The sequence below is a fragment of the Natrix helvetica genome (assembly GCF_964273705.1).
Source record: "Natrix helvetica genome assembly, chromosome: 3".
Lineage (NCBI taxonomy): Eukaryota > Metazoa > Chordata > Lepidosauria > Squamata > Natricidae > Natrix > Natrix helvetica.
The window spans coordinates 40,462,173-40,482,329 of NC_138549.1; the positions used below are offsets into that span (position 1 = coordinate 40,462,173).

The window sequence follows — 20,157 nt, forward strand, 5'->3', positions numbered from 1 at the left end:
CAAGCTACAATGAAATACTGGGTAAATTTTCCCTAGAATTCTGGGTAGACTGAGTCGAACTGTAACTGGGTTAATTATCTTCTCTATTGGGAATGGACCTAGAAATTTTGGCCCCAATTTCTTACTAGGCAGTTTTAATCTTATGTATTTGGTAGATACAAAAACTTTGTCCCCCACACGAAAGGGGGGTTGGAGCGAGCGGTGTTTATCAGCTTGCTTCTTGTAGGTTTCTGCTGCATCTGCTAGAGCTTTCTTTGTATTTTCCCATCCTTTCTTTAGTGTGTCCATCCATTCATTCAGAGACATGGAGGGAGGTTCGCTAGGCAGCTCAGGCATGGGAACAAATTCCATGCCACTGGTAATCTGGAAAGGAGTTAATCCAGTGCTGCTGCGAATCACATTGTTGTATGCCATTTTGCCAAAGGGTAGCAAGTTCGACCAGTTGTCTTGCTGAAAGTCCACGTAACACCGGATGTATTATTCCACCATTGCATTGGCCCTCTCCGCTGCACCATTCGTGCTGGGATGAAATGCTGAGCTGAGTCCTTGTGTGGACCCAATGGATCTCAGGAACTCTATCCAGAACTTGGTGGTGAACTGAACTCTGCAGTCTGAAATGATCCTCTTGGGTACCCCATGCAGGCGATAAATGTGTTTCACAAACATTTTTGCTAATTTCTTTGCGGACGGCAGCCCTAAGCAAGCAATGAAATGCGCCTGCTTGGAAAACAAATCAATAACTGTCCAGATTACTCTATTCCCACTGCTGTTCGACAATGAAGTCTATTGCGATCCCTTCCCATGGTTGGCTAGGGCTGGCCACTCATTGCAGTAGTCCAGGGGGCTCCCCCGGTCATGTTTTCATTGTTGTGCAAGTAGCACAGCTTTTTACATAATCTTCCACCTCCGATTTCATCCTTGGCCACCAAAATTGATGCCTGGCAAGGTGGAGCATTTTTAGGGATCCAAAGTGGCTGCCTAGTTTTGCATCATGGCTTCGCTGTAGGACTTCCAGCCTCAACCCCGCAGGGACGTAAAGTTTGGAACCCTTCCAGGCTAAGCCACTGCTCATCGTTAGAATGTCCTTGTTATTGTTGAATGACGGGTCTGCCAGGAGTGCTGCTTTGAACTCTGCCATCAGCTTATCCTGGCTTTGGGTGGTGACCTGGGCCACCTGTTGGTGGGAGAAAGAAATGATGAGTTGAACAACGTCTTCCTTCTTACTGTTGTACTGCGGTTTTCTCGACAAAGCATCCGCCAACAAGTTCTTCCCTGCAGGGATGTGTTTATTTCCAAATTTAAACCTTTGGAAGTATTGTGCCCAGCGAACTTGTTTGGGGGATAGTCTTCAATGGGCGTGGATAGCTTCGAGGTTTTTATGATCAGTCCAGACATCGAACGGCGTATCCCCCCCCCCTTCCAAGAGATATCTCCATGTGAGCTGGCTCCACCTGATCGCAAATAGTTCTTTCTCCCAAATGGCACACCTCCTTTCAGTAGTGGTGAGTTTCTTGGAGATGTAAGCACATGGCAAGAGGTGGCCCTCTATTCTTTTGTAGTAGCACTGCAGGTATTGCTACATCACTGGCATCTGTCTGGATTATGAATAGTCGCTTGGGGTCGGGGTGTTGCAGTATGGGCTCTTGGGCAAAGAGCCGTTTTAATTTCTCAAAGGCTTTTTGACAGTCCATTATCCATTTCAGGGGTTGGTTTGCTTTTGGCTTCATTGGGGAAGGCCCCGTTTTTAATAACTCAATCAATGGGAAGGCAATTTCCGCAAAAGTCGGAATGAACTTCCTGTAAAAATTGGCAAATCCAAGGAAGCTTTGTAGTTGTCTGCGAGTACTTGGAGGCTTCCAGTCTAATACAGCTTTCACTTTTTCCTGGCTCCATTTCTATCCTCTCGTTGGAGATGCAATAACCCAAGTAATTTAATGAGGTCTTGTGAAACTCACACTTCGACAACTTTGCATATAGCTTGGCGGCCAAAAGTTTTTTTAAGGACTTAACGTACCAGCTTCATGTGTTCTTCTAGGGTTTCAGAGAAGATCAAGATGTCATCTAAATAAACAAGAATTCCACAGTACGGGTGGTCATGTAGCACCTCATTTATGTAATGCATGAAGACTGCGGATGCTCCTTGTAGCCCAAATGGCACGACTTTGTACTGAAAACTGCCAAGGGGGGTGTTAAAAGCGGTCTTCCATTCATCTCCCTTTCTGATCCGTATGCGGTAATACACCTCCCTCAAGTCCAGCTTGGCGAAGATTTTGCCTTTTGCCAAGTGGTTTAACATATCTTTCATGAGGTGAAGGGAATAAATTTTCTTTTTGCATACCACATTCAAGGCTTGCAGGTCAACACAGAGACGAACCCCACCATCTTTCTTTTCTCTGAAGAGCACTGGGGCTGCTACTTTCAACTTCGCTGGTTCAATGAAGCCCCCTTTCAAATTGATGTCGATGTAGTTCCTCAAGTCAACCATCTCTTTGGGAGTCTTAGAGTACATGTTTGGCTTCGGTAAAGTAGCCCCCTCCTCCCACTTTATTGCAGGCGCCCACCTGTCTAGCCATGTAAGTCCCAATATAATTGATTCCTGCATTCTTGGAGCTACAATGAATTTAAGGAATTCATAGTGGCGGCCTATCATCAACTTTACCAACTCGGTAATTTCAGTGGCTGGGGCCCCTCCAGTCAGTGTTCCATCCACTTGCTCGAACCGAATGGGATGGTTTAGGGGTCTTGTGCGTATACCTAGTTGCTCCACAATCAACATGCTGATTAAGCATTGGGTGCAGTCGGTGTCCACAATTGCCCCAACTTCCCCTTCCACTCCCGTTTCTGGCACTTGGAGGTTGCATTTTATTGTAAAGGGGCGGATGGGTGCACTAACCATTGGGTCATCTTCAGTATTTTCCTCCTCCAAGGCCTCCCCATTGGTAGGATTTTTTGTCCCGTTGGGGATCCTCTTCCAAAGGTTGTTGGCCCAGATGATTTCTGTGGTAGCTTCTGGGGCCTTCTCTTTACCACTCTGGTGGTTGGTGCACATGTTTATGATATTGGGGCTGGAGCCAAGCACTCTTGACGCTGTGTGACTGAATTGACAGCAATGCTGGCATTTTATTGGGCCCGTCGAGGGACAGAACCCAGTTGCACCTCTAAACTTAGGAACCGCCTCATCACATTGTTCTGCTATCCATCCTGCAGTACCCCCCTCATTCATCCCTTCTTCCATTGTCAAGAACTCTTCTCTGTAGAAAGGCGGGGTAAGAACCTTTTGGGGCATTGCAGGTGCACATTGTTCCGCCATCCATCCTGCAGCCTTCCTCTCATTCATCCTTTCTTCCATTGTCGAGAACTCTTCTCTGTAGGAAGGTGGGGTAAGAACCAATTGGGGCATTGCAGGTGAGACTGGAACTGGTGGGGTGGTCAATGGGTTAATGTCAGCGTTCCAAATATCATGCAGAATTAAATCAGAGTCCAAGGTAGAGCTATCCTTAAAGTTCCAATTTAATAAGATAGAAATGTTGGTACATCTGTGGAAACCCAAATCTGAAAGCTTCCTAGGTTTCCACCCAGATGAAAGTTCATGATCTTGTCCCCACACCAAGTTCATCACATGGTCCAATCTTCCTCTGCCACGCTGGCATTTCCACCCATCTAGTTCCAGTCAGATGCAGAGGTGCAGAGACAAAGAAACCTTGATTTCTAGAAAGAAATCTTTTATTTTGAAAACAAACACATTCTACTCCTTACTATTCCCCTCTCCCAATTCCCCACTAATGAACAGGATAGTAAAGAGAGTGTGTGGCAGGCCAAAGACCTTAAAAGGAAGTATAACTGCAGGCTTGACAGGGCCCTTGGTATTCTCTGTGCTTGTTTTCTTGCAGACATTTCATTACCTAAACTAGGTAACATCATCAATGCTAGAAAGGAGTGGAATTTGCTCTCCTCAATGAGTGAGAGCAAAAACCTCTCTTTACTAGCACTGATGTTACCTAGTGAGTAATGTCTGCAAGAAAACTTAACTCAGAGAGCACCAAAGACCCCTCACATCTTGAAATTACGGTATGTGCGATGTTGATCTTTTTAGACATCAAAGGCTCACATAATGGGGTAACTTGTTTAGATAATAAATTGACCTATTAAATTTATTTACATTCTAGGCTATTATTGACAATTTATTTAAAAATGTGTTAATACTGATGCTATTGCAGCTTTCAAACTCCATGTTAAATATTTGAAATATCAGTTCAGACTCCAACTTCCTGCTACCATCACATTCCCAAGCAAACACATAATTAGGTAAATAATTTTATTGCAAAAAAATTAGGAAGATACAACCCAGGTCTGTGTGCAATACTACACAATAATTCTGCTATATGCATGTGTGATTGGCTGACAGTCTGGGATTCCTCCTGCACTCTTTTCAAATTAACATTTTTGGCTGCTCTTTTCCTGATTTTATTGAACTTTTCAGAGTCCCTTCACTACACTTTTATATGATGGAGTTGATGAACTAGACCAGTGATGGCGAACCTTTTTCGCCTCGGGTGCCAAAAGCACATACGTGCGCGCTATCACACGAACTCTAGTGCCGACCCACATAACGTAATGTCACCGCTCACCTGTGTGGACCGTGCATTTTTGCACAAGGCTTCCTCGCCACTCCCTGCTCTGGCTGCTTTCCCTTGGATAACACCCAGTGAGGGGAGAAGTTGCTCTGCCACTAACGGGCAGAGATTGGGGTGGGGGTGGGGGGATGCTCAAGTGTGCTCCTGTGTCAAAAAACCTTCCCTTATCATTCTCCTGTGTGAAGATTGGGCCCTTTTTACAATGGCAGGTGTGAGTCCAGTTGCTAAATTCTCCCCTTCTATTAAAGAGGATCCTGGGCACTACAGTCAATAGACAAATGATGAAGAGAGCTGCTGGCACAGGGGAAAGAAAAGTAGCAAGAAAAGAAGAAAAAGCAGCTTTTTCCCCTCAAGGTGGCTGCTCTGTTTCCCCCCCCCCTCCCCTGTGCTAGCATAGAGGATCCTGCCTGGTTGCTGCAATCCAAAGAGAAATGAGGAAGAGAGCAATCTGCATGAGGGAAAGACAAGCAGCAAGGAAATAAGGAAAAGCAGCTTTTTCCCCCTCAAGGTGGCTGCTCTGTTGCCCTTTTCTCCATTTCAGCACCACTCCATGGAGCCCACCCCACATCGCCCAGGTCCTCGCTTCTCCCAAGCATTTCTTTGCCCATTTAATTTCCCCTCCGTAGCATTTTTCCATCATGTTTCTTGCCGTTTTGGACAGGAAAACAAAGTTTGTGGGACTAAAAAAAACTCCTTTCAATCAATCAATTCCAACTTTGCGAGATCTCTCCCCCCTCCCCAAGTTGTAATTGATTGAAGTTTTTTTTTAGTCCCACAAACTTTGTTTCTCTGCACACGATGGCAAGAAACGTGATGGAGCTGGAAATCAGGTAGGCAAAGAAATGTTTGGGAGAAGCGAGGACCTGGGCGATGGTGGGTGGGGCAACCTCGGTGCCCTAGCACTGAAATGGAGAAAAGGGCAACAGCAGCCACGTTGAGTGAAAGAAGCCTCTTTTCTTCTTTCCTTACTGCTTGTCTTTCCCCCCTGCTGGCAGCTCTCCTCATTTCCCTGTGGATCGGGGATCGGGCAGGATCCTTTTTAGTAGCAGGGGGGAGGGGGGAACACAGCAGGCAGCACAGGGGAAAGACAAGCGGCAAGAAAAGAGGCTTCTTTCACTCGTGCTGGCAGCTCTCTCATTTCCCTGTGGATTCAAGCGATCGGGCAGGATCCTTTTTAGTAGCAGGGGGAGGGGGGAACACAGCAGGCAGCACGGGGGAAAGGCAAGCGGCAAGAAAAGAGGCTTCTTTCACTCGTGCTGGCAGCTCTCCTAATTTCCCTGTGGATTCAAGCGATCGGGCAGGATCCTTTTTAGTAGCAGGGGGGAGGGGGGAAACACAGCAGGCAACACGAGTGAAAGAAGCCTCTTTCCTTTGTGGGATTGAATTGACTGTGCTCTTGGTCACGTACTCATGTCTGACAGGATATGTGGATTGTCTGTAAGGAACCTTGATTCTTTGAATGGTGATAATTAACTCCTTATGTGTACTTGTACGTGTAACTAATTATCTTTTGGTGCTTTAGACTTTCTTGTGTATTGAATAAATAGAGTGTGCCGGGCTTTGCCCTGGGCTACCCATCCCAAGGACAATCCTTGTGTCCAGTGTCTTTCATGGGTAGCCGGGAAAATCACCACAAGTGGTGACCCCCGACGTGATTGGAAAGGGGGAATCCCAATGCGTCCGCCTTCCACTCTACTTTCACCAGGACTTGGACCAGAGCTCCATCAGCTTGTCGCGGGTCGACTCTGATTCTACGTAAGTATGAGTGGTGATCTCTCAACAGTTCGGTTAGAACACGTCAAGGAGATAAGGGAGATAACTAGGCGAAATTATTTTTATTTTCAGCTTAATGGGAAAGCAGGTCAGTTGAAAGAGAAAGAAATAAAACTGATTAAGGAAAGAAACGGCTTGGAGCTGGGAAGAGATTTCCTGGCAGTTAAAAAAGTTTCATCCTTGCCTTTATTGTGTGTCTAAATGATTTTACCTGTTCATTTCTTTCCTGAAGCATGTGAATCCAGACTCCATTTCTCATCTGTGATATTCCCATAATGTTTATCTGTTTAGTAACTGATGGTTTTATTTTTCAAACTTTGCCTGCAAGCTATCTCCCCCCCCCCCACGCTCCCTTACCTCTAATCCTCCAACAATGCCTTTTCTGTGGGGGAGGGAACCTTGTTCTTCTGTCTTTCAGCCCTAGAAGATTGTACTCTTCAGGTGAGTATAGATTTTTTTTCCTTTTAGGGGGAAGGAGGAGAGTGTTGCCTTGTGTGCGCATGTATGAAATGAAGGAAATTCCTACTAAAGGTTTGCCTTCAACCTGAGTAAAAAAGAACCTCTGCACATTTATCTGGCCAACCTACTCTATTAGTCCTAAAGTAAAAACCTGGCTTCCAGAAGACAGTTTTGATTTAGATTTTGTCAACAAATTTGCTGATTTTCTGGCCATGTGTGTGTGTGTGATCATTTCCAGACCTGGAGGGAAGTTGAGATCCTTTAATAATAGAAAATGGAGCTCATTGGCTTATGTACAGCTCCCTGAAGTAATTGTAATAACTGCCTTGCATGAAGAAAGAATGAAATGGGATTTTTGTATGTGAAATTAATGATTGCAGTGCAAATGTGAGTATGTTGGTGGTAAAAGTTGGTATGAATGTAGTTTGATTCCTTTTCATATAAAGAAACAGTAAGTTACAAAGTTGTTTAATGGAATGTGTGTGTATGCATGTTTGTTATCATTTCAAAACCTGAAGGGAGGGTGAGATCCTCTAATAAAAGAAAATGAAGCTTAGTGGCTTGTGAAAAAAGGCTTTCTGAAATACCTATGATTGTTTGGCATGAGCAAGCATGAAGGTCTGCTTGCAGTATGAATGTGAGTATGTGTCCCCCATGCCCCAGGGAGTGATAAGTGAATGGATCCAGAGATCCACGTGATTGCCTGTGTGAATCCCCCCCCCCCCCCAATCTTCCTTCTGGGTCATTCTTTGGAGGGAAGTAGGAAAGGTGGGGAGAATGAGTGTCTGCTCATTTTTACCATGAGTGTGTGTATGAAACGCCCCAGTGATACCTGTGAATGCCTCTAAGAGCAGTTGGTCAATGGAATGGCTTGCCTCCAGGGGTTGTGAATGCCCCAACACTGGAGGTCTTTGAGAGGATGTTGAATGGTTATTTGTCTGAAATGGTATAGGGTTTCCTGCCTAGGCAGGGGGGTTGGACTAGAGGACCTCCAGGGTCCCTTCCAGTTCTACTATTGTATTGTATTGTATTGTATTGCAGATTGTTCCAGAAAAAAAGGATAACTGCCTGAAATGTTACAATCTTTTTTGCTCCAAATTTCTTTGTTTAAATGAACACGGAGTCATTTTGCTAATTAATTTATGGCAGCTGATGGGGAACCTTTGTTTGGGTTCGTCCGTCTGTGTCTGCCACTACTTAAAGTTTTTTATTTGATTTATTTTGTTTCTCTTTCGTGCCCTTGCCACAGTTGTAAAGATTAATGAGATTTTGAGCATTCCATTTGTGGTTTGCGTAACTTGTCAGCTTATTCTTTTAATATTTTTAAGATAAAAAGACTCAGTTTTAAAATGTCTTGCCATTAATATTTTTAGGCAGTTGTTGAATTAATAACCTTGGGTTTGTTGTAGAAATTGGACTGATTTAATTAATATTATTTTTCCTATTCCAAAATCTGATTTTTAATTTTGTTTTCAGAATAACTTCTTTCTTCAGTGTGCTTTAACTGACTATGTGGTCTGTATTTCATATCATTTGCCTGAAGTTCTTTGGCTTGCGTGTTTAAGGACTTCTTTTCCTACCTCGCAATACCGTTGTTCTTGCAACACTAAAAATTGTCTGTTGCTATTTTAACTTTTCACATCTTTTTTAACAAACTTTTAAACTATATTTCTGACTTTCATTATGTGTGTCAACTTATTTTTAATTTTCTAGGTAATTTTTTTAACTATGTTTTTTCTTCAGATTTTTTTTGATAATTTTTTCATCAAAATGCCTGGGGACTGGCACGATTTTGCCATATGCCACTCAACCAGGTCAAGCAAATTGTTTCATCTTGCCCCCAGTGTTTTGGGGCATTCCCCTCTGGGGAAACGGAACTTAATCCCCATGATTTGGCCTCTAATCACTATGGCAAATGGATGTTACCTATGTTTATTTTTTGGCTCCTTAGAAGTAAATTCATTTATCTATTTTTTTTTTTGGACACATTTTATTGAGAAGAAACAGCTACTCATGTTTTTTTCTCACCTTTTTTCAGCCTTTACTGCCTTGGGCAAACTTTTCTTTCTACAGACTGATAATGGCCTGGCCTATTTTTCATTGGCCTTTTTTGTAATCTTGTTCTAATTGGAACATTATTTTAATTTTGGGGTTTTTTTCCTTAATTGGTCCTTAGGGACTGTCTTCTCAAACAAATAAAAAAGGAGGGATTTTGGGTACCTAACAATTTGGTGTACCCCAATTTGGCTAATTTGGCATAGGTAACATAATAGATTTAAAAAGTTTGTTTGCCTCCCCCGCAAGGGGGACGAGGACATGCTGTGCTTGTTTCTACAGATCTTTGTGGATTCTAGTACGTGATGTTTGTCTAGCCAAGAATATTGTCATACCAGTTCTCAAATCCAGTTCCAGAGATGACCAAGATGACTTTACAGACAGCACAGTGGCCAATACAATCTTGCCAAAACAGCTGTCCAGTGATGTGAAAAACCAAAAACCACCAAAGCAGTGCTGAAACAATGACACGTGGAACTAATGCGCTGCCATTTTTGCCAATTCCCTAGTCATCATTTGTTTATGTTTACTTGTTCTGTCATCTCACCCAAAAACTCATTTGAACAATGACTGTAATAAAAATCTATGGGTGCAACTAACATCACACACACTGACTTGAACTGTACATGAAACATTTGCTTTCTACATGCTTGGATCCTGTTTGAATCTTGCCTGCAGTAATTCAACACTTCATTGGTTCGAATTATAAGACTATCTTTCATTGAGGATTAATTGCTTATGATCCTCCACCTGATGCAATTGCTTTGTATACTCCCATAGTAGCAGTTCCTGAAAATGTAACATGTGCTAAAGTAGTTAACTGTATATCTTTAAGTAAAAAGCCTCACTGTTTCCATATTAGTTCACCTGCTTTAAATTGTACAGCTTTGAGGAGATTTCCTTTCACTTTGCTTATGTTTGGCTTCTGCAAGGATGGTTTTTTACATATGGTTACGAAACTTTTAATTACATTTCTGTTAATATTAGTGAAGCACAATCTTGCTTTAGCTAGTTAATTCTTGTGTTGCTTTCCAAACAGCAACTTCAGACATCACTTGTGACTTTGAGACTAATGTGATTGTATGTAATTTGGTCTATTTTAGTAATTAATGTGTTGTTTTAATCTTTCAGATGAATCCAGAACTATCCAGTACCAATTCAATATTTTACACAATTTGGCCTTTGATTTGAAAATTGATACCCTAGGATCCTGGTGGGAAAGCTTTTACCCACAGGTCTGTTGGGAAATGTTTTAAGTTATTTAGTCATCATTTGTGCTAGAGGTAACCTTACGTAAAGACATGTGTAGAAAGCTACCATGATCTCAGTAATTGGTTATCTTGGACGCCTATAAGCTCACCTAATTAGCAGAACCAGATGTGAAATAAAGGAATGGTTACGTACAGACGTACGCATTACAGCTATGGTCTCGAGTAGCCTGTTATTTTTTAGCTTAACCAAAAACAATAATTTGTTCTTGCTGTTGTATTCAATGTATTCCGTCTTTGATGTCTGTATGTAGGAATATGGTATCTGGAAAAAGGACAATTATGTACTCAAGCAGCCAAGATGAGCTTATGAAAATCACAACATTTGCAAATAGAAAAAAAAAAGGAGGAGTTGTGGGATTGAATTGACTGTGCTCTTGGTCACGTACTCATGTCTGACAGGATATGTGGATTGTCTGTAAGGAACCTTGATTCTTTGAATGGTGATAATTAACTCCTTATGTGTACTTTTACGTGTAACTAATTATCTTTTGGTGCTTTAGACTTTCTTGTGTATTGAATAAATAGAGTGTGCCGGGCTTTGCCCTGGGCTACCCATCCCAAGGACAATCCTTGTGTCCAGTGTCTTTCATGGGTAGCGGGGAAAATCACCACATTCCTTGCCGCTTGTCTCCCCCGTGCTGGCAGCTCTCTCATTTCCCTGTGGATTCAAGCGATCGGGCAGGATCCTTTTTAGTAGCAGGGGGGAGGGGGGAACAGAGCAGCCAGCACGAGTGAAAGAAGCCTCTTTCCTTGCCGCTTGTCTTTCCCCGTTCTGACAGCTCTCTTTGCATTGGGCTGTTTTTCGCCCTTTGGAGGCTTCAGGGAATCCTCCGGAGATTAAAAAAACCTATCGAAAATCAGCTGGCCAGTGGGTGCATGCGCACTGGAGCTGACAGGGCAATGCCTCGCGTGCCCTCAGAAATGGCTCCGCGTGCCGCCTGTGGCACGCGTGCCATAGGTTCGCCATCACGGAACTAGACAGAATAACTAACTTTTGGAATGAGGTTATATATCTTGTTTTTGTAAATCAACAAAGACCAGCTTAAGATATGACTTTATTTTTCAATAGCAAAAAAGTACTTAATATTTAAAATATTTAGAAAAAATCAGCTGCCAATTGTCTTGTTAATTGAGATACATTTCAACATATTTCCCAACAAAGTCTACTACTAGATTTTTGACTGAAAGTCAAAACTGTTCATGAGTTCACTTAACAATTGGACACAAATTATGAAGGCATTGCGAGACATTATAAAATTCTGGAATGAAAACTTCTTAAGTTGCAACAAGATTGTCAGTGTATTTATCTGTCAATCTCCGCAGAGGACTTTTGAGCAATTTGGTCAGTTTTTAATACAATTTTTCAGGTCTATTTTCACTTTTAATTTTGTTATATATCACAGTTTAATGGCTATATAACTTTTTTTCTGATAATTACCAATTAAATATTGTACACAGTAGTTATTTTGGGTCCCAAAACACACCTCAATATTGGATTTGGCTTATTCGTAGATGGGCTTATCCACAAGTATATAGGCTATATACAATAAACTAAAAAAAGAACATTCGGCCTTCATTCAAAATAATACTAGATAATAATACACATCTGATGCAATGTCTCCCTTCCCTTTTTTTTTTTGCAAATTCTGGAGCTGGAAAGTCAAATTCTCTCATTGTACCATCTTCCTTTAAACCTACTAATCTAAATTAGTAGAAAATTCTACTAATTTTCTCTGATGTCATACTTTCATTTTTTATTCAATACTCTAAACAATGCCAATACGAACACTTCTAATAGCTACTTGTTTTTCAATAGTACAGTGTAAAAGCATACAAATGCCATGAGGGAACATGAGTACAATATCTTTCTTCAAATAATTAAAGACCATACAACTGTTTCATCTAATGCCATATACATATGCTACTTTACAAAGCATGTACATGACATTTTCCTCATAGCTCTACTTTCTACTTAATTCTTAGGTGATCTATAATTATTAGCATCCCTATATGCAGTGCTGAACCATTGAATTACTATTTTCAAGCTATGTTTTCTCCGTATTCACAATGGCTTCCTATTTCAAACCATTTTACCATTTTCATAAAAGCATGATGAAAACCTCTGAAGGCATATACAAGCTTATCTTATTTAAAGAGCCTTTAAATCTAGTGATTATGTCTAAGAATCCAACTACAGTACTCTCCCCCAACACACACCACGGGACAGCATTTTGAAATGTATCGCTGTACTTTTTTTTTTTTTTTTTGTGCAGGTGGATATGCACATGCATAAATGCTACTCGAGATCAGTAAACCACATCTTATTGCATGGTGAGACTGGCCCTAAATACTCAAGATGTAGTAGTCATAAATTCGACACATAGTTAATTATGTTTATTGTTCACAGAATGCCCCAAATTGGAGAACACAAATGCTAAATGTTCAGCTGTGCAAAAACAGTACATAGTGCTTAAGTACAAGTGGAAAAACAAGATTGGCTAAGTGAATATTTTTCATTTTCCAAAACATGATTTTTATGGTCCTTTTAAGACAGGACTTGAAACTTTTAGCTGATCTTCAGACAAAAGCAGATCAGCTTCGTTGGACCCTGAACTGTAGCTACTATAACCAACACCAAATACAAGACAAATCCAATGAACTGGACTGACTGTTTTGATGCCTGTATAATGTACATCAGTTCACTGGAGGCAGTTTCTAGTCCCACTTAAACATGATCTGGCCCCGATAAATAAGACTGGGTAGGAATTTTTTTAAGTCAGTGGTCCATAATGGCAAGTTATTCTATGTGATCTGTCAATTTAACTTAAGTTTCTAATAAAATTGTGTTCAAATGACTTTCTTGAGCTCATCATACAATACAAGCACAAATGCACCACCCATGCCTCGAAGAACATTAGACCATGCGCCTTTGAAGAAAGCCTTTCCACCTTCATCTTTCGCAATCTTCTTCCAACAGTCAATTGTTCCAGAGTACATAATGTCAGCTGTGGGGAAAATAAATCGATTATTTTGAATTAGTTAGGTACAAACATAGCAAGATCACAAGAAATAAGGAAGCTACCCAGAATTCATTGTTTCAATAATACATCCACCAAATAGTTATGTTACATTCATTTATTACTGAAGTTATATAATAATAAGTTATGTCAGCCACCAGCCCCTCCAGCAACCGAATCGGGAAGCGGTGGCGTAGGAGTCAGGGTTAGTATCAGGGCAACCTGGGAGCTCCAAGGGGGAAGAGGGAATGGAGCTGGCAGAGAGACAGACAGAGGCAGAGCCTGGGCTATCCGTCAGCCCACAGATGTGGAGTCAACAGCCCCCAGGTCTGGAAGTGATTAATGAGGAAGAGGAAGAACAGCTGGCTCCAGTGCCTGACACATGGCTGCAAAGAGAACAGTGGAGAGCCGTGGGCCGATCCTGGGGAAGGAAGAGCTGCTAGTGAGGCCCCACCCTAGCACTGGGGATAAAAGGCAGGGGGTGGAAATGAATAGGTGTGGCAGACAACTATTCATCTTCTGGCCAGCCGGACTTGTTAGACTCCGAGAGAATTTTTTTGCCGGGGCTGCCAGCTTTCCTAATAAAGGAATCTTTTGAGTTCACATCAGAGGGTTTGTCATGTTTGGGGAGCTGGGTCAGAACAAGGTGGTTGTGGGGTATTTATTTAAGGGCTACAGGAAACAGCAGACCAAAAGTACAATTCCATTTATCAGAATGCAGCACAGCTGTAGTGCAATTCAACTGAAGACATGATTCTGTCAAGCTGCTAGCACTGAATGACTTAATACATACTTAAGTCTTAACCAACATCATTCACTGTGAATGAGGTTGCAAGCCTTCATATTTAAACAGAGCACATAATACATCAATGGGGAAAAAAAGGTCCATCCTGCTTAAAGTTTATAAGCAAGTTTCATTTACCTGCTTTACGCCCAGACTGCATCATCATTCGACGCCGCACTGTGTCAAAGGGATAAGAGATCACGCCAGCTACTGAAGTCACTGATTGTGCAATCATCCAGCTTATCACAATATGAGTGTTCTTAGGATCTGGTAACATACCTATAATAAAACAAAACTCTCATGAAAATATAGACTGCTTTCCATTAAGATTTGGAAGCATCATTTAAGAGTGTCCAAATGTATGTAAAATAAAATCAATAATAATATAAATTATTTTATTTACAGTAGTGGCCAAAATTGTGGAAACCTTTTGGGGAAAGTGTATTTTTGAGGTTTGATGGCTAATTATACCACTTTTCTGGAGTAGTACCATAAAATTACATATCAATGGAAAGATAATTTAATCAAGAATGTAATGTATCAAAGTTTGTTCAATTATCTTCCTTCTATGAAAAGTTATAGCCAAATAACCAGAAAAAGGAAGCACACCTTGCTTAGGTTGGTATCAGGTAGATTTCCTTCATGTGATTGTAGCCAATGAGCATGAGTGTTTAGAGAGCCAATCAGGTGTCAACTTGTTTTGGCAATGAGCTAATTAGATCACAGTAGGATTCAGTTACTGATGTCATGTATTGAAGCTGAGAGGAGGACATTTGCCCTTGTGTTATGTGGTCACTATCAAGTTGTTTGGTTTTTTTTGTGTTCTTTCATTTAGTGAGCTTGTAAAATGTAATAAAATTAAAGTAATGGTTCAAAGAGTTGACTGGTCACTCAGAAAGCGATGTAAAATAGTATTATTAAGTGAACAAGGCTACAATTATAAAGAAATTTGAAGAAAAAATGGTGGAAATTTAAACAAAGGTGGCACTTCTATGTTTTTAAAGAGGTATAAGGAGACTCAGTCACTACAAAACCACACCGGTAAAGGTAGGAAAAGGTGCCCAACAGCAAGTGATGATAGAAGATTTAACAGACTGTGCCTACGTGATAGAAGAAAATCATCTGGGTACATACAAGATGAAATGGCATAATGCAATGTGAAGTTGAGTGCAAGGACTGTTCGGCGCAGACTGTAAGAATTTGGCCTAAAATCTAGAATTCCACCAAAAAAAAGCCACTTTTATCTCTGAAATCCTTCATAAAAGTTATTGCATTACATTCTTGATTAAATTATTTCCATTGATATATAATTTTATGGTTCTACTCCAATGGGGGGGGTTGCCAATTTTGTTACTACTGGTTTGGGTGTGCTTATCCTTGCGCACGCCACTTCTGTGCATGCATGTACACTTTTCCCAAAAGATTTCCAATTTTGACCATTACTATACAACAGGATGAGCGTTTAATAAGCAGGTGTTCATCCCACATCAATTACAGCTGGCGGTAATGGTAAAACCATTTTTAGTCTTATTCTTTCCACTTTCAGGAAAGATAACAAGACTTTCTTCAGCCAGGCATTTTTAGCCTTAATAAAATATAGAAGAGAATAAGGTTGAGGCTGTGGAGTCCTTGGTGCCCCCTAAACTTGTTTGTTTGCAGATGTTTCATTATTCAACTCAGTAACATTGTCAAAACCATTAATAATAGATTGTTACCTAGTCAAATAATGAAATATCTGCAAACAACCAAATTCAGAGAGCCCCAAGGTTTCTTCAGTTCAACAGAATATTTTAACTGTTATTTATCTTATCTTTGAATTGTATGTCTTGCGGGACGGGGGGGGGGGATCACAGAATTAGTATCAAAATAAGTTTTCAGTGGATGCCATCTTTAAAATTTTGAAAATTGTTTTTGAGATTAGGTATCAGTGTACTGCTTCATATGATAGTTCACAACTCTGATAGTTGAATCTGAGAACCCTACACATTAATAGTGAAGGTCTCAAACAAAATAGGTATGAAAATGTAACTTTGTTTAAGCATAATTGTGGATACATGTTATAAAAACAGATATTAAATATTGCCCAAAGTAGCTCTACTTCTCTAAATGCAAGCATTCAAATAATCTACTGTTATCATTCAACTTTTTTCTTTCAATACAAATCCCCTTTTTCCTTTTCAGTCTTGGTTTTCTTTTCCCCCCCCTTTCTTTCACTGCCTATACCTTAGCCCACTGAAATTTAAAAGGTCTTTCCAAACATCATACCACAGAATTGGTCATATTTTAGCAATTGAATCCAGCGACTATAAACTTTGCCAATCAGAAATAACATTTCTAAAGGTTATGCTAGCTTGTTTGTCAAGATCACCCTGAATATTTTACTTACCTTTTGCTGTATCATAGATTCCAAAATAAGCAGCTCTATAGATGATTATGCCCTGAACAGAGACATTGAAGCCTTGATATAAGCCACGCAGGCCATCAGACTTGAAGATTTTGACGAGACAATTTCCCAGACCTGTGAATTCTCTGTCAGCACCAGCTTTTCCAACATCAGCTGCCAGGCGGGTTCTTGCAAAATCCAAAGGATAGACAAAGCAGAGGGAGGTAGCTCCAGCTGCACCACCAGAGGCCAGGTTGCCAGCAAAATATCTCCAGAACTGTGTGTGTTTGTCTACTCCTCCTAAAAACACTTGCTTATACTTATCCTTGAAGGCAAAGTTGAGTGCCTGAGTTGGGAAGTATCTAATAACATTGGCTAAATTTCCACGCCAGAAGGATAACATTCCTTGCTCTTTGGGAATGCGGACTACACAATCAATGATTCCTTTGTACTGTTGATTAACAGCAATCTGCTTGCTTGCATGTTGCACCTGTAAGAAAAGTTTTATAATAACTCTAAATTAATGTACTTTTCTGAGGCATCATTTTAATAACATGAAATTACATTTATGATAGTGTTATCTGTATATACATTATAAAAAATATTAAAAGGACTATATACTACCTTAAATGATTATCTATTGTTTTCACAACACAAAAGCGCAGAATTTGAACTTTATATCAAAAGTAAGATTTTTAAAGACACTTCATTGGAAAATAAGGGGAACAGGCAAGCTTGCCTCAAATCTATAATGGTCAACTACGAACAAAGAAAGATTGAAAGTTATTCCCACCTAACATTTAATCAAATCAAACTTTATCACAATCATAGACAATAATGATGGGGTACAGTCAATTAAAAAGTTTTACGTGTGGGTATGTGTGAGTATGTATATGAGAAAAGAATAACAATACTGAATCTAAAAAGTCAGGGTAGGAGCATTATATGAGTGTAGGGAAGTATTGCTGCTTGGGAAAACTATCACTATTACATTTTATTGTCTTTGTAGTATCCATAAACTTTGCAACAGTAGCTTTGTAGTAACACATAGTAAGCTGCCTTGAAAGCAATGATCTACCTAGTCCAGTGATGGCGAACCTATGGCACGCGTACCACAGGTGGCACGCGTAGCCATTTGTCAGGGCACGAGAGGCGCTGCCCTATCAGCTGGCCAGCGCACATGTGCGCGCTGGCCAGCTGAGTTCACCCTTTTTTTCAGAGCCTTTATAGGAGCCTGGGGAGGGCAAAAAGAGCTTCCCCCGCCCCTCCGGAGGCTTCATGACCTTCACTGAAGCCTCTGGAGCGCAAAAAAACGGCCCTATGGGCAAACTGGAAGTTCGGGGAACGGACTTCTGGTTTGCTCAGAGGGTCGTTTTGACTGCTCCGGAGGCTTCAGGGAAGCGTCCTGAAGGTCCCTCAAGCCTCCAGAGGGCTTCCGGGGGGCGGGGGAGGCTGTAAAGCCTCTGGAGCCTGGGGAGGGGAAAAAAAGCATGCAAAAAATGGGGGGATCGCGCCTGTAGTGCGTGCGTGCGCACTGGGGGGTCGTGCATTGCATTATGGGTGCGGCACACCCACACACTACCCTCCTTGCGCTCCTCCCACTTATGGCACGTGAGCCAAAAAAGGTTCGCTATCGCTGATCTAGTCCATTATTATTGATACTGCCAGTGTTTTCCGAGATTTCAGGACAGACTTTTTCCAAACACCTTAGAGATGGTATGAACATATCTGGAGTTTTTGCATACAAAAATTCAAACTACAAAACAACCTAAAAATTTCTCAACACATTCCTCCCGTATGAGTTTTAAAAAGCCATCTAAATAAATTTACCTGATTTCAAAGCCTACGCAGCTTTGAACAAAACACATACACCTTTCTAAAGTCTAGGAATGTATGGCTCTCCGGTTAATGCAGGTTGCAAAAAACCCTCAGATTTTATTATTATTTTATCCTTTTTTATTCGTATTTGACGTTTTTCTCCCTTGTAAGCAGTTCATATTCGCCTGGTGAACATGCAGCCATATAAATTGAATCAATACATTCAGAGTAAGCGATAAACTGCATGGAACGATGTGTGGGGTTTGGTAAATAAGAAAAAAAAGGCCTTCAAAAGGAGATAGCAGTAACTTCGTCTCTATGGCTCAGATACGTCCTCTGCTCTCCTAACCGGGAAGCAGCAGCATTTAAAAATACAAGGCGGAAGTTAGCAGACAACGAAACCAGCGTCTAGGTAGCGAAGGGGCGGGGCTAATCCAACCGCCGCATTAGAAACGTCACTCCTCTCGCCGACTCCGCAGAGCCTTGTGCTTCTGCCAAGTCACGCGAGATATAAGCGGGAAGAGGCGAAAGCTCTTCCTCCACCGTCTACTAGGGACCTAGTGCGTCCGCCGCCCTGTCAATCAAAGACACGTCGCCGGAAGAAAAATGGCGGCCGGTTCCCACTTCTTTCCTTCGTTCGACCTCTCTCTCTTGTTCCCGCCCTTTCTTCCGACTCAAAGGAGTCCCAGCGGGAAATCGAGCAGGGGGACGGATGCGATTGAGAGCCGACGCCCTCCCCGCCAGGATCCCGCTACCCGCTTCCCACCCGTCCCGGCTACCACCTCCGGTCACGCGATTCAAAGTCTCCAAGCAGGGAGCCGGTTTGACAGCGCCCTGGAGCGGGAGCCACGCGGAGCGAGCGGTGCCCCCGTTGTCCCTACAGCAGAGCCGCTCCGTCTCCCCCCACCTTCTCTATAGCCGAGGGTCGTGGAGGGACGGCGATCCCCCCCCCTCCCGGATCATCCCGCCACGCGCCCGGCGGGCCTGACCTGAAGCAAGAGCTTGACCCGCTCAATGGGAGCCACGGCCGTTTTGCTGATGGCCGCCGCCACGCCGCCCGCCAGGAAGTCTTTGGCGAAGGAGATGGCTTGGTCTGCCATGGCCGCAGTGGTAGATCGGGGCCTCCGGGTGGTACTGAAGGGTGGGGCTGGGAAACGGGGCGCTCTGTCGTTGCGGCCGCAGCGCCAGACACCGAAAGGAAAGGGCTGCCTCTGCTCGGGAGCTAAATGGCCGGCTCGGGAAGCTCCGCCCGCTGGGCGCCATTGGCGGGCCCGACGAAGAGGCGGTCTGTGCCGGACGGCTGCGTTTCCCTTCGATCCCTCCTGCTCCCCCCGAGGTCTTCCTCCCACTCTTCCCGCTAAAGTGCCTTTGAATGGGAGGAAGCCGAGGATGTGGAGCCACGTGGAGGGCAAGTCAAGACTGAGATTGCGGCCGTGGCAGCCCTCGCGGGGAAGCGGCTCCGGAGGGCCGCCTTCTGCTGCGACAGGTCGGGTAGAGGCGGCTAATATTTATTTTTGGATGCATTTCGGTTTTGCTTCCAGGTCAGCCTTTGATATCCCGTGACTACAATCGAAACTGATTCAGAAAGTCATCCCGCTAACCCTTTCATTGTGATCCGTTCGATCGGAGTCAGTTACTGAGCTGATCCTTAGATCGCTGCTCTTATTAGTGCCCGCGTTTATGCCCAAAGACATCATTCAAATAATAAAGTGGATAATCGCAGGAGGAACGGGGTATTTGCAACGTTACAGTACTGCTTGTGAGCCACTGCAGTCTCCATGATAAACTGTTGCAAATATTGGATACTTTCTTTTTACCGTGTAGCTATTAGTTGCTACAGAGATCTATTTCTAACTGATCGTGAATTTGTTTTCTCCATCAACTGGAACAGTTAAAACATTCAGTAATATTTACAGAAATCATTCTTATTTACCTCGTTTTCCTTATCTTTCTGCTATCTTAT

At 42.3% G+C, this 20,157-nt stretch overlaps 1 protein-coding gene and 1 long non-coding RNA gene across 2 annotated transcripts; one reads left to right on the plus strand and one right to left on the minus strand.

The window, feature by feature from the left end:
* The first annotated feature begins 3,502 nt into the window (after positions 1-3,502).
* LOC309390320 lies at positions 3,503-12,542 on the plus strand. Its single transcript, XR_014175109.1, has 2 exons — positions 3,503-4,527; positions 11,175-12,542. It is a non-coding gene; the product is annotated as an uncharacterized lncRNA (long non-coding RNA).
* Positions 12,543-12,564: 22 nt separating this feature from the next.
* SLC25A6 (solute carrier family 25 member 6) lies at positions 12,565-19,401 on the minus strand. The gene is made up of 4 exons (XM_081949533.1): positions 19,184-19,401; positions 16,380-16,866; positions 14,132-14,272; positions 12,565-13,197 (listed from the first exon to the last, which is right to left on the minus strand). The coding sequence occupies exons 1-4, from the start codon at positions 19,292-19,294 to the stop codon at positions 13,040-13,042; spliced, it is 897 nt and encodes a 298-aa protein (XP_081805659.1). The 5' UTR covers positions 19,295-19,401; the 3' UTR covers positions 12,565-13,039.
* Positions 19,402-20,157: the final 756 nt, after the last annotated feature.

What these genes read in the sequence shown, in the direction of transcription:
- SLC25A6 (XM_081949533.1), bottom strand. Translation starts at nt 19,294, where the DNA reads ATGGCAGACCAAGCCATCTCCTTCGCCAAAGACTTCCTGGCGGGCGGC. An exon ending in GGGTCAAGCTCTTGCTTCAG is followed by an intron (nt 16,867 to 19,183) that starts GTCAGGCCCGCC and finishes CTTTTCTTACAG; the next exon opens with GTGCAACATGCAAGCAAGCA. An exon ending in GCAGTCTGGGCGTAAAGCAG is followed by an intron (nt 13,198 to 14,131) that starts GTAAATGAAACT and finishes TTTTCCCCACAG; the next exon opens with CTGACATTATGTACTCTGGA.